This window comes from Microcaecilia unicolor, chromosome 5 (genome assembly GCF_901765095.1).
Source record: "Microcaecilia unicolor chromosome 5, aMicUni1.1, whole genome shotgun sequence".
Lineage (NCBI taxonomy): Eukaryota > Metazoa > Chordata > Amphibia > Gymnophiona > Siphonopidae > Microcaecilia > Microcaecilia unicolor.
This window is the reverse complement of record NC_044035.1, coordinates 225,368,570-225,388,630: the sequence shown is the minus strand read 5'-3', so window position 1 is coordinate 225,388,630 and position 20,061 is coordinate 225,368,570. Positions and strand designations below refer to the sequence as shown.

At 43.6% G+C, this 20,061-nt stretch overlaps 1 protein-coding gene across 1 annotated transcript in view; it reads left to right on the top strand.

Annotated features, from left to right (window-relative positions):
• The window catches only part of BACE2 (beta-secretase 2), a 168,979-nt gene that overhangs the window by 101,715 nt on the left and 47,203 nt on the right, over nucleotides 1–20,061 (top strand). The window contains exon 3 of the mRNA XM_030203823.1: nucleotides 10,892–11,108. Within this exon, the coding sequence (XP_030059683.1) occupies nucleotides 10,892–11,108 (217 nt within the window). The remainder of the gene's footprint in view (nucleotides 1–10,891; nucleotides 11,109–20,061) is intronic.

Genomic DNA, 20,061 nt, shown 5'->3' with positions numbered 1-20,061 from the left:
TTGATATCTCATACATATTCATTATGGTTATTCCCAAAAAAAGCCAGCTTTTTTCCCTTCCTTCCTTCCTTCCTCCATATTAGCATATTCATTTGCATATGTATATATGCAAATGAATATGCTAATATGCTCCGCCCCATCCTTTGCCCCCCCCCCAAATGAAACAAACTACGCCTATGCCCGTAAGTGGCGTTAATTTGTGCTGATTGGCAGCAATTTGTGGTTAACGTGTAAATGCACTTAGGTGCTATTCTGTAAACTTAGGGCCTGATATTGAGACTGTGAGAGGCAGCCCACATAAGTGCCGTGATCGGCCTACCTCGAATATTCAATTCCGGTCCATTTCTGATGACATTGAATATCCAAGAGGGGGGGGGGTTCCGGCTTAAACTTAACCGGTTATGTGAATCTTCAGCACTTGCTGGTTAAGTTTATAGCAGCTAAAGATAGGACTGCTATTTAGGAGGTCTGATTTGACCATTAAACACTGCCAGCCAGCATTTGCATATTTGTGGATAGCCAACTATATCATGCAATATAGTCGGTTAGCCACTAACCCCCAGATTGTATATAGTGTGCCTAGAGATCCGTGCCAAAATCCAAGCATATTCTATAACAATACGCGTAACTTAATTGGCTTAAGCAAATCAGCGTTGATCACAGCTCTTAATTAACAAACAATAATAAGCACTAATTGGCAATAATTAGAATTTACACGCACAGCTGCTAAGTGCATTCTGTAATGCTGTGCGCCTAACTTCGAATGCGTGCATCAAAAAGGGGAGTGGTTATTGGTGGGGAAGTGGGCATTTCATGGGCGTTCCGAAATTTACCCTCGTAGTTATAGAATTTGGCCCAGTGTGCCTAAATCTACACGCTGGATTTTACGTCACATTTTCATTGGTGTAAATGGAGGTGCGTAGTTTTAGACTCTATAACAACTAAGTATATTCTGTATACTACGCCTAAATCTAGGTGCCGCTTATAGAATCTGCTTAGTCGGCATTTATGTCTGAGTCAATTTTTTTTGTTTTTTTTGGTGCCATATATAGAATCTCCCACTAAGTGCTAATATTCAGCGGAGATAACCGGCTATGCAATCCAGAGGTGGCCGGTTCAAATCCCACTGCTGCTCCTTGTGATCTTGGGCAAGTCACTTAACCCTCTATTGCCTCAGGTACAAACTTAGATTGTGAGCCCTCCTGGGACAGAGAAATATCCAGTGTACCTGAATTTAAGTCACCTTGAGCTACTACTGAAAAAGGTGTGAGCAAAGTCTAAACAGCCCAAAATACTGCAGCCAGACTCATATTTGGTAAAACAAAATATGAAAGTGCCACACCCCTAAGAGAAAAACTTAATTGGCTCCTACTTAGGGAACGTATTACGTTCAAGGTTTGCACCCTGATTCATAAAATTTATGGAGATGCCCCGTCTACATGTCAGACCTTATTGACTTACCACCCAGGAACACTAAAAGATCTTCACGCACATTCCTAGATCTTCACTTCCCCAGCTGCAAAGGACTAAAATATAAATTAATACATGCATCCAGTTTTTCCTACATTACCACTTGATGTGAAATAATGAGCGACCTTATCAATTTTCGGAAATCACTGAAGACCTATCTCTTCAATAGAACATACCACAACGATCCATCATTTGAACTTTAGTACATTACTGCTTTAACTGTCATTTCTTTTATGATCTTGATATACCTAATGCTTTATCCCAATATGTTACTCAAGTTCTTATGTAATTATTAATTGTATCTCTGCTATGGCGATGCCAGGGCGGAATATTGTAAGCCACTTTGAGCTGCAAATAGGTGGGAAAATGTCGGATACAAATGCAACAAATAAATAAATAATAATCTTGTGCTGAATATTAGCACTTAGCCAGCTAAGTGCTATTTAACAGACAGGAGCCGTTCCTGGCTGGTTAAATAGCGCTGAATATCTGTCAGTTAGTGCCTGAGGTCCAGATGCATCAAACAAACGTAACAAACTCTAAAACGTTAAAGTCCCTAACGATTTTTTAAAAACGAAGAATGCACCAAAAAAACAAGTCGCACAAGTTCGGTGCGGTACTGTAAAATACAATGCACCAAACCTGTGTAATCCCCATCCGTGATCGGCCCCTAAAGCATGCGCAGAGCAGCCAAGCATTATGCTGGCTGCTCTGCGCATGCCACAAATGTCAAAACTACAAAAAAAACCCCCAAAACACAAACACAAACATGTGTTTTGGGAGGGGGCAAAGGCGCTCGTCAAGAGTGTCCTTCACGTACGTGCTTGCCCCCGCCCATCCCCACCCGAGTATGCCAGTGCTCCCCGCTTCCCCCCTGCATCCAAACCAATCATCAATTCAAAATAAAAAGCACTAACGTTTTGGGATTTTTAGAAACTTTCAGGCTGCCCCGGCACCCCTCCTTTCCCTTCCTGTTTCCCAGCTCCGCCTCCCACCATTCTCCGCCCCCGTGCTCCGCCCCCCCCCCCCCCCGAGATCATGGCCGCCGCTCCCCCCCTCCATCGGGCCCCCCTCCTTCCTACCGGGCCCACGCAGCGCCTTTCAACTCTCTAAGGCGCTGCACGGGCAAGAAGAACGCCGAGTTGTTGCATCTTCACTGTCTTCGCGTCTCCTTTGCTGCTGGGCTCGCCCCCTGTCTGACTTAAGTAACCTACGTCAGACGGGGGCGGGCCCAGCAGCAAAGGAGACGCGAAGACAGTGAAGATGCAACAACTCGGCGTTCTTCTTGCCCGTGCAGTGCCTTAGAGAGTTGAAAGGCGCTGCGCGGGCCCAGTAGGAAGGAGGGGGGGGGGGAGCGGTGGCCACGATCTCGGGAGGGGGCGGAGCATGGGGGCGGAGACGGAGAATGGTGGGAGGCGGAGCTGGGAAACAGGAAGGGAAAGGAGGGGTGCCGGGGCAGCCTGAAAGTTTCTAAAAATCCCAAAAAGTTTGTGCTTTTTATTTTGAATTGATGATTGGTTTGGATGCAGGGGGGAAGCTGGGAGCACTGGCATATTCGGGTGGGGATGGGCGGGGGCAAGCACGTCCGTGAAGGACGCTCTTGACGAGCGCCTTTGCCTTTTTTGATTTTATTTTCTTTCCGTTTCTTTTTTTAAGCAGGAAGGAGGGGGGGAGCCACGTTTTGTGTTTTTTATTTTGTTGTTGTACATGCCAGCATAGAATTTAAGGTGCAGGGGTAAGCGGGGAGATGACAGCTCAGGCCTTAACGACAAGTCTGAGCTCACGTAAAATTTCAGACGGTAAGTGATTCGTTGTAATCGTCGGTATGGTTAGTGCATTGCTAATTGTTCACGTTTGAATTGGAAGTGACTAGTTTGCATTCCGTTTTCGTTATCTGCTAGCGGCTTCCGAAAAAGGCCTATAATGCATGCAACGATGGAAATTTTCATCGTTAAAGGGTCATTAAAGGGTCGTTAGTGTTTAGTGCATCTGGGCCTAAATGCTATAGTGCACAACTACAAAGGAGGTGCAAACGTGGCTGGGTCAGGGGTGTGTCTTGTAGTTGCATGTGTGAGTTATAGAAAACTAGCCGTTGAGCCCGTGAAAACGGGCTACTTTTGGAATGGGGGGGGTTCCGAGCCCCCCCCCCCCCCCCGAGGTCGGAGTCGCCGCCGCCGCCCCTCCACCCGGCCCGAGCAGCACTGTAAACTTATATCATTCAGCACGCAGCAGTAAGCACATCAGCAAAGCTGCCGTCAGGGCGGGCTTCCTTCTCTGCCTGTGTCCCGCCCTCGTGTGACGTAACGTCGGCGAGGACGGGACAAAGGCAGAGAAGGAAGCCTGACGGCAGCTTTGCTGATGTGCCTGCTGCTGCGTGGTGATGTAAGTTGACAGTGCTCGGGCCAGATGGAGGGGCGGAGGGGGAGCGGTTCCGACGTCTGCAGCATGCCAGTAAAGACTTCCCTCTCTGTCCCGCCCCCATCATCATGTATTGACGTGGGGGCGGGGCAGAGAGGGAAGTCTCTACTGCGCATTTGCGAGTGAGTACGGTCACTTGCCGTTTATATGTTTGATGATTACTTGCTCGAAACTTGCAACTTTAGGCCCAAGCATTTACACTAGCCTTTGACATGGCTTCAGTGCTTGTGCCTAGAGTATTCATGCCAGCTTACGCACCATTTTATAATGGCAAGTTCTTGTGCAGTTGCTGTTACACAATTGGTGCTCAGCTCCCATATTTTGGGGGCCTAATTTTTGGCACACTTTCAGGAGTCTATCCCTTAACGTGCAAGTGCTAGGTGCGTACTCAGTGTATGTCGTGTAGAAGCCAACTTTCACAGCTTAATAAAAGGGTCCCTTAGATGTGAGGATTTATACCAGTGTCTACAGTTAGGCGCCAATCCCAGCACTAAGTGTATTCTGTAACTTTTTCAACACCGTTTATAGAATAGCGCTTAGTGCATTTTTTTCTCTGTACCCAGGTCCTTGGAGCCTGAGATGACTGGTCTGTGTAGTTTGATTTCCCATAAGAGAAGCAGGATTGCATTTCTGTGTATGCAGCAGGAGTAAAGCAACTGCTGTAGAATACATGGTGCCACCTGATGACACTGTTCAGACAGGACAGCTTCAGGAGGGGGCTTAGGGTTTTGCAAAGCAGTAGTATAACTAATAGGAACAGAATTTGGCACTAACATTTTAGCAGTGCTGCAGGCTAGGTACTCATACCTTTGAAGTACTGCTTTTCCCTGGGTTTGAGAATGAAGGACTAGATCTCCTTTAGGACCTTGCCAGGTAGATTCGATCTAGACTGGCCACTGTTAGAGACCTTCAATCTAACCCAGTATGGAATTTATTCATATGAATGATGACATACATTGCATTTAATGCTGGTACAGTCCAGTCAGAAAATAAGTCAATCCAAAAATTCCCCAGCGCTTATAGGAAACCGGCGTGCACTAGGGGTTTGCTTCCCACTAAATTAGGCACCAGTGGGAGGCAGACCCCCTCCAGACCAGCAGCAGCAGTGTCAAAACAAGGTAAAGGCATCATGGAGCTGCTCTCTGCCTAGGTGCAGCTGCTGGTGGCCTTGGAACAGGAAGGAGACATTGGAGGGGACAGAAAATTCTCTGAGACGCTCCACAGCAGTCTAGAAAATGGCTGTGGGCACAAGGCAGTAATGTGAGCATCCCCAAGTTTATGCAGAGATGCCATGATAGAACTATAACTGAGGCACATTTGAATGGTAGCCTAATGGTTAGTGCAGTGGGCTGAGAACTTGGGGAATTGGGTTCAATTCGCATTGTGGCTCCTTGTGACTCTGGGCAAGACACTTAACCCTCCTTGCCCAAAGGAACAAAAACTTAGATTAGGGACAGAGAAAGTACCTGCATTAAACCACTTTGATTGTACCACAGAAAGGCGGCATATCAAGTCCGTGACTCTTTACTCTTCACAGGAAGATAGTGACTTGTCCTGTCCAGAGTCAAAGTTGGTGGCAGAGGGTAGTCTTCAATATGTTTTGTTCCAAGATTTCCCATGAATCATAACCCAATGCTCTAACCACTATTCCCTTCCTTTCTTATTAGTTGACACTTAATTTCTATAATGTATGACAGAGGTTTCTCCCTTTATTATGTTATTTCTGGTGTTATGTGTTGTAATACCAGCAAAGTCCAATGAAATGGTGCTGGTGAAATGAAGAGAGGCCATGAAGTTCTCATATCAGGGTCTCAAAACACAGCCTCAAGGGCCACAAACCAGCCAGGTTTTAAGGGTATATCTAAAGACTATGCAGTAAAGGCAGTAGGGGTGCAAGTTTATCTCATTCATATTCATTATGGATATCTTGAAAACCTAAATGGCTTGAGGTTTGAGTCTCTTGCTGCAGTGTCAATCTGGTGAACATATCAGTTACAGGACGCAAGAAACCTGGAAACATCCTCTGCAGCCGTGCTGCGTAATGCAGCTATTTTCTAAGGATGACTTGACAGAAACATGATTTTAGAAAGCTGTCACTTCAAACTAGGCTTGCCAGCTTGGGGAGGGGGGAGACACTTTGGAGGCCTGGGCTCAGGTTCCTTCTAGAATTGCAGCACCCCTTTACCTTTGCTAGTGAGTATGCCGAAGCCCTGCCAGCCAAATAAATACAGTGCCTCCACGCCCCTCCTTCTCAGCTGTTTCCTTCCTACAGATGCCAGTGGAGTGCCTTCAACCACTGACTCCGGGACTTTTCACACGAGAAGCCCCAGTGCCGCCAATGTCCGCAGGAAAGAAGCAGCCAAGAAGGAGGAGAGTGGAGACATTGTAATTTATTTGGCTGGCTGATCTCAGCATCCCTGCCAGCAAAGGTATGGTTAGCACGCATAAGGAGGAGGGAGAGAGGACAGCGTTGTCCTCCCAGTTCACCCCGGGCACCCCCAAATTGGAAGATTGGCTACACTCCTGGCCAATAGGACAGTTTGAGTAAAGAGAAGCCAGTAGCTATGTGCTGGCAATTCTCCCCTCCCCTCCCATGCTCACTGCTACTATCACATAGTTGCTGATGCTGCAGACACCTGGGCAGCAACAATTCTGGGACAAAGATACAGGAAAGCTGAGATCACAGCTGAAGTTGTAGGAAGCCTAGGTGGGGGATAGCGATTTTTTTCGGGGCACAGTTGGCAAACTTGTTGGGGGGAGGGGAGTGGATTAGAGAAAAAGAATGCATTGGTGAAGTCTGTAGAAGGAGGGGGGTTGGCTGTTACTTCACACTATGAAATACTTGTATAGATAGGAATGTATTTGAAATTGTAAACATAAGACCAGGAAACACTGACTGTAGAACAATGGTGCATCTGTATTGAGGAAGAGTGGTACTTTGCTCCTCTCACTTCTAAGTCAGTGCGGGAGTAGGGAACTGCTTTAACTCTTTGGTGTCTAAAGGTTTTTAACTCTTAGCAATAATTCTACAGGTCTACAAAATCCTGAGTGGAGTCTTGAGAATGGGTAAATTGTGAATTAAGTGTTTACTCCTTCAAACAGTACAAAGACTAGGGGACACTTCATGAACTTACATGGTGATACTTAAAATGAATTGAAAATATCTTTTCCACTCAACAATTAGTTAAGCTCTGGAATTCATTGCTGGAGGATATGGTAACTGCAGATAGCATATCTGGGTTTTAAAAAAGGTTTGGACAAGTTCCTGGAGAAAAATTCTATAATTTACTATTAAGATAGACATGGGGAAAGCCATTACTTAACCCTGGGATTGGTAGCATGGAATGTTGCTCGGTTTTGGGATTCTGCCAGGTATTTGTGACCTGGATTAGTCACTGTTGGATAGCAGGATACACAGCTAGGCAAATTGTGTTCACTGATCACCAGCGAACCCATCATTTATTTTGAATATTGGCCCAGAAATTCTAATGGATGTTTGGGGAGTCCAAAAGAGTTCAGGAGATACAATTGTACCTGTGTAAAGAACATAAGAGGTTAAAGAAAATAGGAGTAAACATTGTCAGACCAGAATGGTTCCAGGAACACACAATCTCTTCTAGGCTATTTTCTGCAATGGAAGAGAGGTGACCCCATACTTTCAAAGCCTCATGGAATCATTCCAAATTGTCTCTGTAAAGATGAAAAATCTGACTAGAGGATCTCCCTTAAGAATATTCCAGATCAGAGATTTCCAATCTAGGTTTTCTTTTCTGTCTTCTGGGTTGTGTGAATAGTAACGTGGAGGGGCATAATCGAACGGTGCCGGTCATCTATATGGCCGATGCTGCAAATGGCAGTCCCCAACCATATTATCGAAAAAGATGGCCGACCATCTTTCATTTCGATAATATGGTTGGGGCCGGCCAAATGTCAGAGATGGCCGGGTTTGAGATGGCCGGCATCGATTTTCGCCGATAATGGAAACCGATGCCGGCCATCTCAAACCTAGCCAAATCCAAGGCATTTGGTCATGGGAGGGGCCAGCATTTGTAGTGCATTGGTCCCCCTGACATGCCAGGACACCAGCCGGGCACCCTAGGGGGCACTGCAGTGAGCTTCAAAAATTGCTCCCAGGTGCATACCTCCCTTACCTTGTGTACTGAGCCCCCCAAATCCCCCCCCAAAACCCACCCCCCCACAACTCTACACCATTACCATAGCCCTTATGGGTGAAGGGGGGCACCTACATGTGGGTACAGGGGGGTTTGAAGGGCTCTCATTTACCACCACAAGTGTAATAGGTAGGGGGAATGGGCCTGGGTCCACCTGCCTGAAGTGCACTGCACCCACAAAAAAACTGCTGCAGGCACCTGCATACTGCTGTCAGGGAACTGGGTATGACATTTGAGGCTGGCATAGAGGCTGCCAAAAATGTTTTTTGGTTTTTTTTTTTAGTGTGGGAGGGGGTTGGTGACCACTGGGGGAGTAAGGGGAGGTGATCCCCGATTCCCTCCAGTGGTCAATTGGGGCACTTTTTTGAGACTTGGTCCTAAAAATAAATGGACCAAGTGAAGCTGGCGAGATGCTCCTCAAAGCTGGCCTTTTTTCCATTATCAGCTGAAGCCGGCCATGTCTTAACAATGCCCCCGTCCCGCCTTCCATACCCTGCAGAAACGCCCTCTTTAACTTAGTGGCCGCCCTCCACTTCAGCTGTTATATCAAACCAAGCTGTTTGATGGTCACTGCTGCCCAGGTGGGCACCCACTCGGATATTGGCAAATGGACATTGGTGAATGGCAAAAACAATTTGACATATGGGCCTAGTATGAGGGAAGAAATGGTATTATGCCTCATGATATCATTTATTTCTTTACTTATCTTATTCTCAGTGATATCATTAGCTCATGATCATTTGTTTTTCAGGAACTGAGGTTTGGGAAGGTGTAATGAAGGGTTGGGCACTGCTATCTTCAGAACCACAAACAGGTCTTCTTTTTAGGTTGATCAACATATGCAAATTAGCAGTGTTCCGAGACCATGCTTCTGCCAATATGACTATTTGACATCCTGAAAACTGGATGGGGGGAGGGGAAAGGTGTTCTTGAGGGCCCCAGTAAATAAATCTAGGGTGGGAAGAGAAAGAGAGCTGTTCTGATAATTCACTTCTGATTAAAAATAACTAAATCGCCTAAGTTCCAACATATGATCAAAGTGATTTATAACTAAAAACTGCCTTGAGTGAATTCCTTCAAAAAGGCAGTAAATAAATCCAAAGTAAGAAAGACAGAAAAACAGTGATTAAATGTAAATAATACTAAACCCTAAACAGGGCTCCAATGGCCCCATATCTGTAGTATTATTTATTTATTTATTTATTATATTTGTATCCTGCACTTTCCCACTAAAAGCAGGCTCAATGCGGCTTACATAGTAATAGGTAACACAGAATTTTGTTATGTAAAGTAGGAAATTAAGTATAATAGAAGGATGGATGGGTAGTAATAGGATGGGTAGGTAGGTAGAGACAGGTGATAGAGAGAGGAGGGTAAGGTGGGAGATAGATTCTGGGTCAATGTCGTTTTCTCTTCAGTATATATAAGGTAGATGGGTTCATGAGATTAATCTGGGTCTTTTGGGTAGGCTTGTTTGAATAGATGGGTTTTTAGTGCTTTTCTGAATGGTAGGTGGTCATGGATTGCTCAGATAGGTCTAGGGAGAGCGTTCCATAGACGGCTGCCCAGGAAAGAGAAATTGGATCCATAATAAGTTTTGTACTTGAGACCCTTACAGCTGGGGTAGTGCAGGTTGAAGTACTTTCGTGAGGATACAGACATGTTCTTGCTGGAAGGTTGACCAGATTTATCATACAGTTCAGAGATTCTCCGTGTATTATCTTGTGGATTAAAGTCTGAGCTTTGAAATTGATACGTTCTTTAATTGGGAGCCAGAGCAGTCTTGCACGGAGAGGAGTTGCATACATAAAACCATACATAAAACACATCACAAGATTTCAGTAAAAAAAAACATCTACAACAAAACCATACATCAAACAAGCAATGCAGGTGATGAGGAGGGGAAGAGGAGTCCCAACAATTGCACCACAGCAGCAACTAGTGGCCAGACTTAAGAGTACATTCAGAGAGCAAAGGTCTGTGGCCAGTGTTCCCTTTAAGCTGTGTGCGCACAACGTTTTGCTGGCTTTCTACATTGTGAACACAAGACAAAAACTTGTGCACAAAATGTTTTTCATGCACACAGCGGCCTGCAAAAATTAGAGAGAATATTGTGACCCGTGGGCTAGCACTGTTACTGCAATGGTTTCCTAGATGAGAAAGGATTAATATGGAGAAAAGGCCTGGGGCACCTCCAGATGATGGCTGATAGCAATGTAGCCCCAGTGGAAACCAGTTTTCATTGAGCTGGAAGCAGGAGTGGGCTGACAGTGATCTTGGCCCCTGGAGCAATAAGGGTCATGGGTCCCTAACCACCCATTTGACATATTATTGGTTAATGCTGGTAAGGGGAGAGTGGGCCCCTGACTTGTGGACCCTTGGGCACTGCCCTGTTAATAGACTGGTCAGTCCACCCCTGGCTGGAAGCTCAAAGGAGCAGAAGGAACCTTCCAGATCACCCCTCCCCCTATCCCAATAAAGGAATATAGAACTCTAAGGGGAGTATAAAGGCAAACAGAAACTTTTATTTTGAAACCTCTACCCAAGACTCTTTGAATTGCAGCAGAGTGAGAAACCACTAATACAAGGAACCAGGTCATGACCTAATATTTAAGCCCTGAATATTGGGAGTTTGACTTTTTTTCACTGCTGATACTGATAGACAAACATGATGGCTGTACTTAAAGTTAGCATTGGTCTGTTGTAACTGGCCACAGAAAGCACTTTCTAAAATAAATGAAATCTTTCCTGTTTTTATTTTAATTGTAAGTTTGTCTTCTGGATGGAATAAAGCTAGCTTCAACCCACTAACATTCACTGTTTCTCTTCAGGTCAAGCACATACCAGTCTCTGGACATCGATGTGGGTGTGCGGTATACACAAGGGAGCTGGGAAGGGGTCCTTGGCATGGATGTGATCACTGTGCATAAAGGTCTTGTTGACAACATCACCGTCAGCATTGCCACTATCTTGGAATCGAAGGATTTCTTCGTGCCAGGGATTAACTGGCAGGGAATCCTGGGACTGGCATATAATACACTCTCCAAGGTATGGTGACTCTTCCTTAAAACAGAGATGACAGAAAAGTTTTGAGTTACTGATTTTGCTATGAAATTAACTTTGGTTTCTTAAGGGCAGGACTTGTTTTGAGGGGGTACTGAGTACCAGCACCTTTTCGATTGTCTGCTAAAATTGACCCATGGTCCCCAAAGTTTAATGAAAGAGCTCAGACTCTACATACCAGTTCTGCCTTGTCATAGATTCTGTGACTGGCTGCAGGGGGCCTGGCTATTGTGGGGTGGGTCCCTCAGTAATCACCCCAACCCTGAAGGCTGGCCTGGCATTTGAATACTGGCACCTTTTTTTGCTAGAAAAAACACAGTGCTTAAGGGTAGATGTTCAAAATGATTTAAATGACCAGAAATAGTTTCTGCCTGTTTAAATCACTTGTATGGGGCTAATGAGGCATACTTAGCAGTGCTTAACCGGACAGTGCCACTGAAAATGCCCAATTAGCGCCTAAGCTGCAACTGGCTATTTTGTGGGTGTTTCCAGGGTGGAGTCGGCACTTAGCTGGTGAAGTGCTGATATATTCAGCATTTAATATCAATATCAATACAGTACTTATAAATTGCTAATTTCCTTAAAAAGGGTTCATTGTGGTATACAGAAATTAACCAACAATACAAATCATACTTCAGTACATACACCAACAAAAAAAAACAAACAAACAGTCTATTAAATCATTATTACATCTTAAAAACGCTCAAATAAAAAAGTCTTAACCTTCTTCCAGAAAGCTAAATAGCATTATTCAGTTCCAATATATGAAGGAAAAGAGTTCCAAAGAGAAACTCCCATAAACGAGAAAAATGAGTTAACAACTCTACAAAAATGAATATTGCAGAAGATCGGCGGGCAAAGTATCATCTGATTGCTTTAACGGCATGATAATCTTGGGAGAGTAACGATAACTATATTTATCACCAGTTCAGATGTGGTACTGTTCAATATCTGAAAAAGCAAACAAGAAGTTTTAAATAAAATTTGTTTGTGAATCAGGAGCCAATGAAGTTTGGCAGTGTAAGAAGATACACTGCTATTTTGCACTTAACCAACTATTGTTTCGCAGTCTGTGAATACCCGGAAATTCAATGCCACAGCCTGGACATGAACTGGCATTGAATTTCTGGAGATAATGCCAGCGACGGTCAGCATAACTCTGAGTGCCCCCGGCTGAGTATCTTCCCTTAAAGTACAAATTGTTCATGAAATCAATGAAACAGAAATTGTCGACAGATAATTATGTTTGCTTAATAAGTTGAAGTCCTTGATTCCAGCTGAGGATTTTAAGGCAGTACTGCAAAGTATGATGCTTTCTAAACTCAATTACTGTAACCCATTATGGGGTCCTTTTACAAAGCCATGGTTAAAAATGGCCTGCGGTGGTATGGGCCATCTTTTAGGCACGATCTGGGCCATTTTTTTACCATGGCTGGGAAAAAGACTATTTTTTTAATGGGCCGGGAAATGTGCTTGTGCTAATATTATGTGTCCATTTACAGCCTGAGCCCTTACCGCCACCCATTAAGGGCTCACGCGCTACCTGCATGGTAATCATGCAGTGCCCACCAACGTAGGTGCACTGCCAGTTACCACTGGGAACGCCCCCCCTCCCCCCCCCATGGTAGAAAATACCAGAATCACTGCCAGGTGAACATGCTACCCCAGTGGTACTGCCAGTTGGGCACACGCTACCCACACGTTACCCCTCCCGCACCTTTGTTAAAGGGCCCCTACATGTTGTTTTGCCATCGTTCAGTTTACAGTCCCTACAGGTGATCCAAAATTCTGCTGCGCGGTTGCTTATAAGGCCTTTGTTATACCCTCATATTACACCTTACCTAGCTAAATTACATTGGCTTCCAATTGAATGCTGAATAATATTTAACATTTTACTTCTAATTCATAAGGCTATGCAGCAGGATGTCCCATTTTAAAAGTCTAGTATAGACGCTCAAGTTCATTATGCTCTGAGGATGTGATGTTCGCGACAATTCTTTCATTACATATGATACACTTTGAAGAACCTAGAGTCTGTGCATTTTCAATTGCAGGCCTTAGAGAGTGGAAACTCAAGTTTCAATCAGGATGTTTACGGAGACTTAGGGGCAGATGATCAAAACTCTGGCGCTATTCTGAATAGCACCATGAAAGTAGTGCCGGAACAGCATAGAAGAACAACGCCCTAATGCTGAAACTAATGAAATGCAAATATAGGCGCGCTCATAACTTTGAGAATTAGGGAGTTCGGTGGGAGGATTGTGATTGGTGCATGCGTAGAAGAGTTCAGCGATAAGCTCAGCTCCTGTGCACTTGCGCCTGGAAAATTCTGAACGTGAAGCACACATTGGCATATGTTTTGTGCAGCCTAAATATAAGCATTTTTTTTCTGAATGCTTATATTTAGATGCAAGTAACAGACGCCAATGTGTGCATTTTTTAAAATTATTTTTGTATTTTTAAGCATGGTCATTTTAAATTAAATTTAGATGCAGGACAAAAAATCTAGTGTAAGGGCTCGCACAGGCTTCCTTCTACTTGCAAAAGCAATCAAAACCGGTAGATTTTGCAGAAACAATCAAGAGAGAAGCATGACAATCATGGGAAATCCTCTCTTCCAACACCATAACACCTGCTTGGACCTGGCGTTATTTTTTACAGCGGTAAGGCACCTTTGTTTCGGGTGCTCTTTTCTGATCATTGGGAGGAATACAAAATGGCCTCATTTAGGGGGTTGTTTACTAAAGCTTAGCTCCAGTTATCTGCAGTGGGGTCCATTTTATTCCTATGGGCCCTGCTGCAGGTAACTCAAGCTAAGCTTTAGTAAACAACCCCCTTAATGAGCTTGAGCACATTTGCATGCTATCTGCGCTAGGGCTTGGCACACTCGTTTGCTGCGGAAGACTTGTCTGATCATTCTGCGCTGGTAAATGCGGCCTCTAGTGCTCGCGTTTGCTTTTGATCATCAGGGCCTAAGACATTTAAGACCAAGTTGAAATGTCACTTTTTTTACAGCAGCATTTAGGAGCTCATGCCTGTCAGGGAACACCTAGAGCCTTTGAAAGGTCTTTTAATACAATGAATTCTCTTTAGCTGTTGAATCAGGCAGTTACAAACATTTATTAGTCTGGGAGAAGGAGTATATGGAAGAAAATGAGTCCAATGCCTGAGCTCTTTGTATTGTGGGTTATATGTACTTGGCCCAAAATTTTATATTCTGTTTGTTTTGATTGGTTTTAATGATATTGGTTTTTATCATTATATATGGCATTTTGTCATCTGCCTCGGCTAAGGCAGGCTATAAATGAATAAAAATGGGAGTGGAGGAGTGGCCTAGTGGTTACAGCACCAGTCTTGACATCCAGAGGTGGCTGGTTCAAATCCCACTGCTGCTCCTTTTGATCTTGGGCAAGTCACTTAACTTTCCATTGCCTCAGGTACAAACTTAGATTGTGAGCCCTCCTAGAACAGGGAACTACCCAGTGTACCTGAATGAACTCACCTTGAGCTACTACTGAAAAAGGTGTAAGCAAAATCCAAATATTAAACAAAATCGTAAGTACCACAAGATCCATCAACTTTGTCTTGTTCCCTATCGTCAATAATTCTGGCTCAGCCTATCAGCATATATCGTCTGTTTTATCATGGTCCATCCCAAGTTCCAAAATCTGTTTTGTATATACTGCTTTCATCAAGATCTATTCCACACTAAATGAATTTTTAACTTTAAATGATTTTTCTCATTGATCTAATCCTTATAAACATTTGAGCTCTAATGTTCTCACCTCTAGTTGTTTTGTGGAAGACATGTTTTTTTTGTGCCTGTGTAGTATGTTTTTACCTTTCGGTTAAGAAAATCTTCAAGAATTTGCTATAGAAAATCTTCAAGGGTTGCTATAGAAACTAGTTAATTTTCACTGAGGAATTTTTGCAGTTCAAATGTTAAAAATGTATTATGTGTGGAGTAGTTTTTTTTTCTTAGCCCTTCTTTTACTGGGTCCTTTTAGATTGTGCATGATTGGATCTCCAGGTCTTAATTTCTCAGGGCATTTCCTGGAGCTATCCCTGCCTCATCTTCCTCTCAGTCTAGTCCCTTTTCTCAAATCCTCTCAGTCTTGTTTCACTTCTTTCATTCATTCTTCACCCACACTTTATCAATTGACCAGCAGGGTGAGGAGATATAGCAGAACAGCCTCCCTCATGGCGGCAAATGCTGCTGTTTGAGGGTGTGCTAAATAAAGCATGAAAGCTCAACTAGCAGCTGGCTAAAGGAAGGTTCCTCTGATTTTCTTACTCTCTGCTAAATAGTAATGGGTATAGGACCATGGTGGGAGAGAGGGCAGGAGGTAGCTGGAACAAGATGGGGAGAGTAATGGGGTTGGGATGAATGTGATCTCTGAGAGTGCCGATCTCAGGCAGACTACACTAAAAAAGAATTTGGAGGGTCATTGCTCACTTCAGTCATGAGTCTGTGCAGCAACTTCTTTTTCTTTCTCCCTGAAGTTGAAGTCCGCAGTGTAGACGAGGCCTAGATCAAGGTTTGGAAATATTTACTAGAATTGTACTCTCTGTTCAGCTCTGGCTGAATTTAAGTTTTGCTTTTATTGTTATCACAAGCTCTGTGTGAAGAGAGTGAATGGTTTAGTGGGATGACATTTTTTAAGTTTTAGAGTTTCTTGCTATCGCCAGGTTTGAAACAATGAAAGAATCTTATTTTCTGTTGCTGAACTGATCATAGATGCCCAGTGTTTTGGCATATTTCCCTCGATTACAACCTAGAAAGTGCTGTCAGGCAGCCCAGAAAAGATTGTATTCCTTAGGGCTTTCCCAAATCATTGTCTGTTATAAAATCTCCTTTGAAAACGAGGCCCGACATATTGAGTCTTTTCGCTATAAGAGTGTTTCCCAAGTCGGTCCTGGACCCCCATGCCACTCAGGTTTTCAGGATATCCACAGTGCCTTTGATACTGTTGATCATAATCTTTTAAACATTCTTGACTATTACAGAATCTGTGGCGTTGTCCTGAAATGGATTTCTGGCTTCTTAAGATCTAGGTCGTATCAAGTCAAACAATCAGGTACTTTCTTCCACTTGGTCTCCTGGCTTTGAGGTCCCTCAGGGTTCCCTTCTTTTCCCCCATCTTGTTTAACATTATGATGATATCTCTTGGTCATCTTTTAGAAAAACATGGTCTTTTGACATACATATTTGTTGATGATGTCACCATTTATATCCCATTCTCTAAGGAATTACTTGGCATAACTCACATGATTAGTCTAGGGATAAAACTTATGGAATCATGGGCTTCTAATTTCAAACTAGACCTTAACACAGATAAAACTAAGTTTCTAATTATAACTAACCCTCACCATCATATGAATCTTAGTAACTTTAGGGCCCTTTTACCAAGCTGTGGGAAAAAGGGCCCTAGGTTGGCATCAGGGGCCATTTTTCCCACTCGCCAGGGCCCTTTTTACCACAATGGGTAAAAAAGCCCCCAGCACACATGGCCATGCAATAAGAGAACTCTTACCGCATGGCCATGTGAGGGGGAGCCCTTACCGCCATCCATTGAGGTGGCGATAAGGGCTCCTGTGTTAACCTGGCAGTAACTGGGCAGCACACGCTGATGCCCAATTACTGCCAGGTTACTGCCACACAAGCTGTTTTGGGGGGTTTTCTTTTTCCCCCGCAAATGGTGCACGCTTGGGGCGGGACTGCTGCCAGCGGCCTTGGGCCGGCGGTAGTCCTGAAAGATTGAGCGGTAAGCCCGCGTTGGGCTTACCACCGCTCTGTAAAAGGGCCTCTTGTGTCATCAATGAAAACCTTGGGAGTCACAATAGATTGTTTCCTCACCCTTGAAAACCAAGTCTCTAAGTTGACCTCAAGTGTCTTTTACTTACTTTGGAAGCTAAAGAGATTGAGGCCATGTTTCTCTAAATCTGTCTTTCGTACTTTGGTTCAATCCCTTGTTCTCACCAAATTTGACTATTGCAATTCCATCTGTGCTGGTCTTAATGGTAGTCTTCCCAAAAAATTACAAACAGCTCAAAATGTTGCTGCTTGTCTTATATGTAGATCTCCTCGCTTTGCCAAAGTCACTCCTCTTTTATATGAGCTACATTAGTTACCAATAAGAGAGAGAATATCTTCAAAATTATGCATTTTCATTCACCAAATCCTGCTTAGCCAAGCCCCATCATATATGAATAATCTTATTCAATTACCCCTTCGTAATGCTGTTTAACCATCTAGAGAATATCTTGTCTTACATTTCCCTATCTGTAAGAATATCCTGTATAATAATTCTCACCTCCAACGTTCTGTGCTTGGGACCGTGGCTCCCTGGCTGGAGGTGGTCTGCGAGGCAGACACGCACGGACGTCACTGACGTCAAGACAGATGATTCCAAGGCAAGGGGAGGAGTAGGGAAACGCGCAGCGTGTTTCCCTACTCCTCCTACTGCCTCGGAATCATCTGTCACCACCCTGCACTACGGCCCCCTCGAACCCCCCCTTCCGTGAACCTTTCGATCCCCCCCGGACCGCCGAAAAATGCTCCCCCCCCCTGCCGTTGTGCACTACCTGTGTTGACAGCCCAAGTGTTGTTCTGCCATTCGCGTAGGTTACTCAATCATCTTCACTGAAAGTTTATCTGCATGCGTCTGACGTCAGACGCCAGACGCACGCAGAGGAACTTCCAGAGATGATTGAGGAAACTACGCAAAGGGCAGAACAACACTTCGGCTGTAAGCACAGGTAGCACAACAACGGGGGGGGGGGGGGGGGGGCGGTTTTCGCCGGCACGGGGGGGGGGGGGAGTCGACAGGTTTGCAGAAGGGGGGGTTCAAGGGGGCTGTAGCGCGGAGGGGGGGGGAAATTTGCCTGCCTAAGGCCCGTTTCCTTGCCTGCAGAAACGGGCCTTTTTTACTAGTGATATATAAAACAATTCACTCTAATTTCTCCTATCAAGGCACCAAAATGTGGAATTCTCTTCCTAAATCAATGAAGTTTACAGATGATACCTAACTTTTAGAAGTCTTTTTAAAAACACATTTCTTCAGTCTGGTCTTTCTGAATACAAAGAACTCTATTTGAATTTTACCCACACCTTTTTCTTACTCTCATTTCCCATCTAGACCTGCCTAATTATGCTCTCATCTATCCACCCTTAATTATTTGTTTGTCCTTGGATAGTCTAAATCCCTGGTTACTGACTGCACATGCATTAATTTGCTTCTTGAAATTATTGTAATTTGTTATATTCTGTACATTATTATGTTTTAGTCACTTTATTGTTTGTTTGTAAGGCACATTGAACTTGAGTCTATTTCGGGCTAATATGGGATATAAATGTCATGAATAAATAAATATGCATGAAAGAGATTTGCATACAATGGAGGCAGTATATGCTAATCAACCTCATGCATATTCATTGTGAATATTCTTAAAACCTGACTGGAAAGGGGGTACTTAAGGACCGACTTGGGAAATACTGCTCTATAATAATTTTGCCTTTGCTATTATGATTGAGCATGTGGGTAACATAAGTTATTCCACACTCTTGTGAGTTCAGATATAAGAATGTAAGTGTTGCCATACTGGAACAGACCAAAAGTCTATCAAGCCCATTATCCTATTTCCAACAGTGGCCAATCCAGGTTACAAGTACTTGGCAAGATCCCAAAACAGTAAAATAGATTTTATGCTGCTTAACCTAGAAATAAGCAGTGGATCCTCAAGTCCATCTTCATAATGGCTTATGGACTTTTTCTTTAGGTAGTTATTCAAACCTTTTTAAAACCCTGCTAAGCTAACTTCTTATACCACATTCTCTGGCAATGAATTCCAGAGTTTAATTACACATTGAGTGAAGAAATATTTTCTCCGATTTGTTTTAAATTTACTAGTTAATAGCTTAATTGCATGCCCCCTAGTCCTAGTATTTTTGGATAGAGTAAACAAGCAATTCACATCCACCCATTCCATTCTACTCATTATTTCATAGATCTCTATCGTATCTCCCCTCAGCCGTCTCTTCTCCAAGCTAGTCACTTTATCCTTTCCTCATAGGGAAGTCGTCCCATCCCCTTTATCATTTTCATTGCCTCTCTCTATACCTTTTCTAATTCAACTATATCTTTATTGAGATGCAGTGACCAGAATTGCACACAGTACTCAAGGTGTGGTCGTACCATGGAGTGATACAAAGGCATTATAACATTCTCATTTTTGCTTTCCATTCCATTCCTAATAATACCTAACATTCTATTTGCTTTCTTATCTGCCACCACTTCATTATTAATAAGTAAAAATACAGCATAAGACATATTGGTGCCTTTCAATCACAAATCTGCCACAAGATTAAACAGAGCATTAACCCTAAAACTACAAAGGCTACAGCATTATAAGTATAATTCAACTGACAGTAACACACAATGGACTTAGTAGCATTTTATCAACCAATGGCATCTTCAGTGCTCAATAAGATTTGAGCTATTGCAGTTTCAATAGGTTAATAGTTTCCATATCTTCAATATTGTTCTCATTCTGTTTTTTTCAGCAGCTATTAGCTCATAGTTATGAAATAAACACACTGTATTCCACCAGAGCAACCCAGTTGTTGGGATAAACCGAGCCAGTTGGATTCTCAAGACATCCAAAATGAATATATGTGAGATAAATTTGTATGTACTGCCTCCATTGTATGCTGATCTATTTCACGCATATTCACTGTGGATTCCCTGAAATCCAGACTGGGTCTGTCCCGACAACTGGGTTAAGAACCCTGCACCAGAGTGTTACATTATTCAGTGAATGCACTTTCCAGTTGCCTAGAATATGTTGCAGTGCAATTGCTATTAAGATATCTAATAACCAAGCTTCAGCTGCTAGAAGGTGGAGATCTGAGCCAGTGGACTGCATGATTAATATTCTT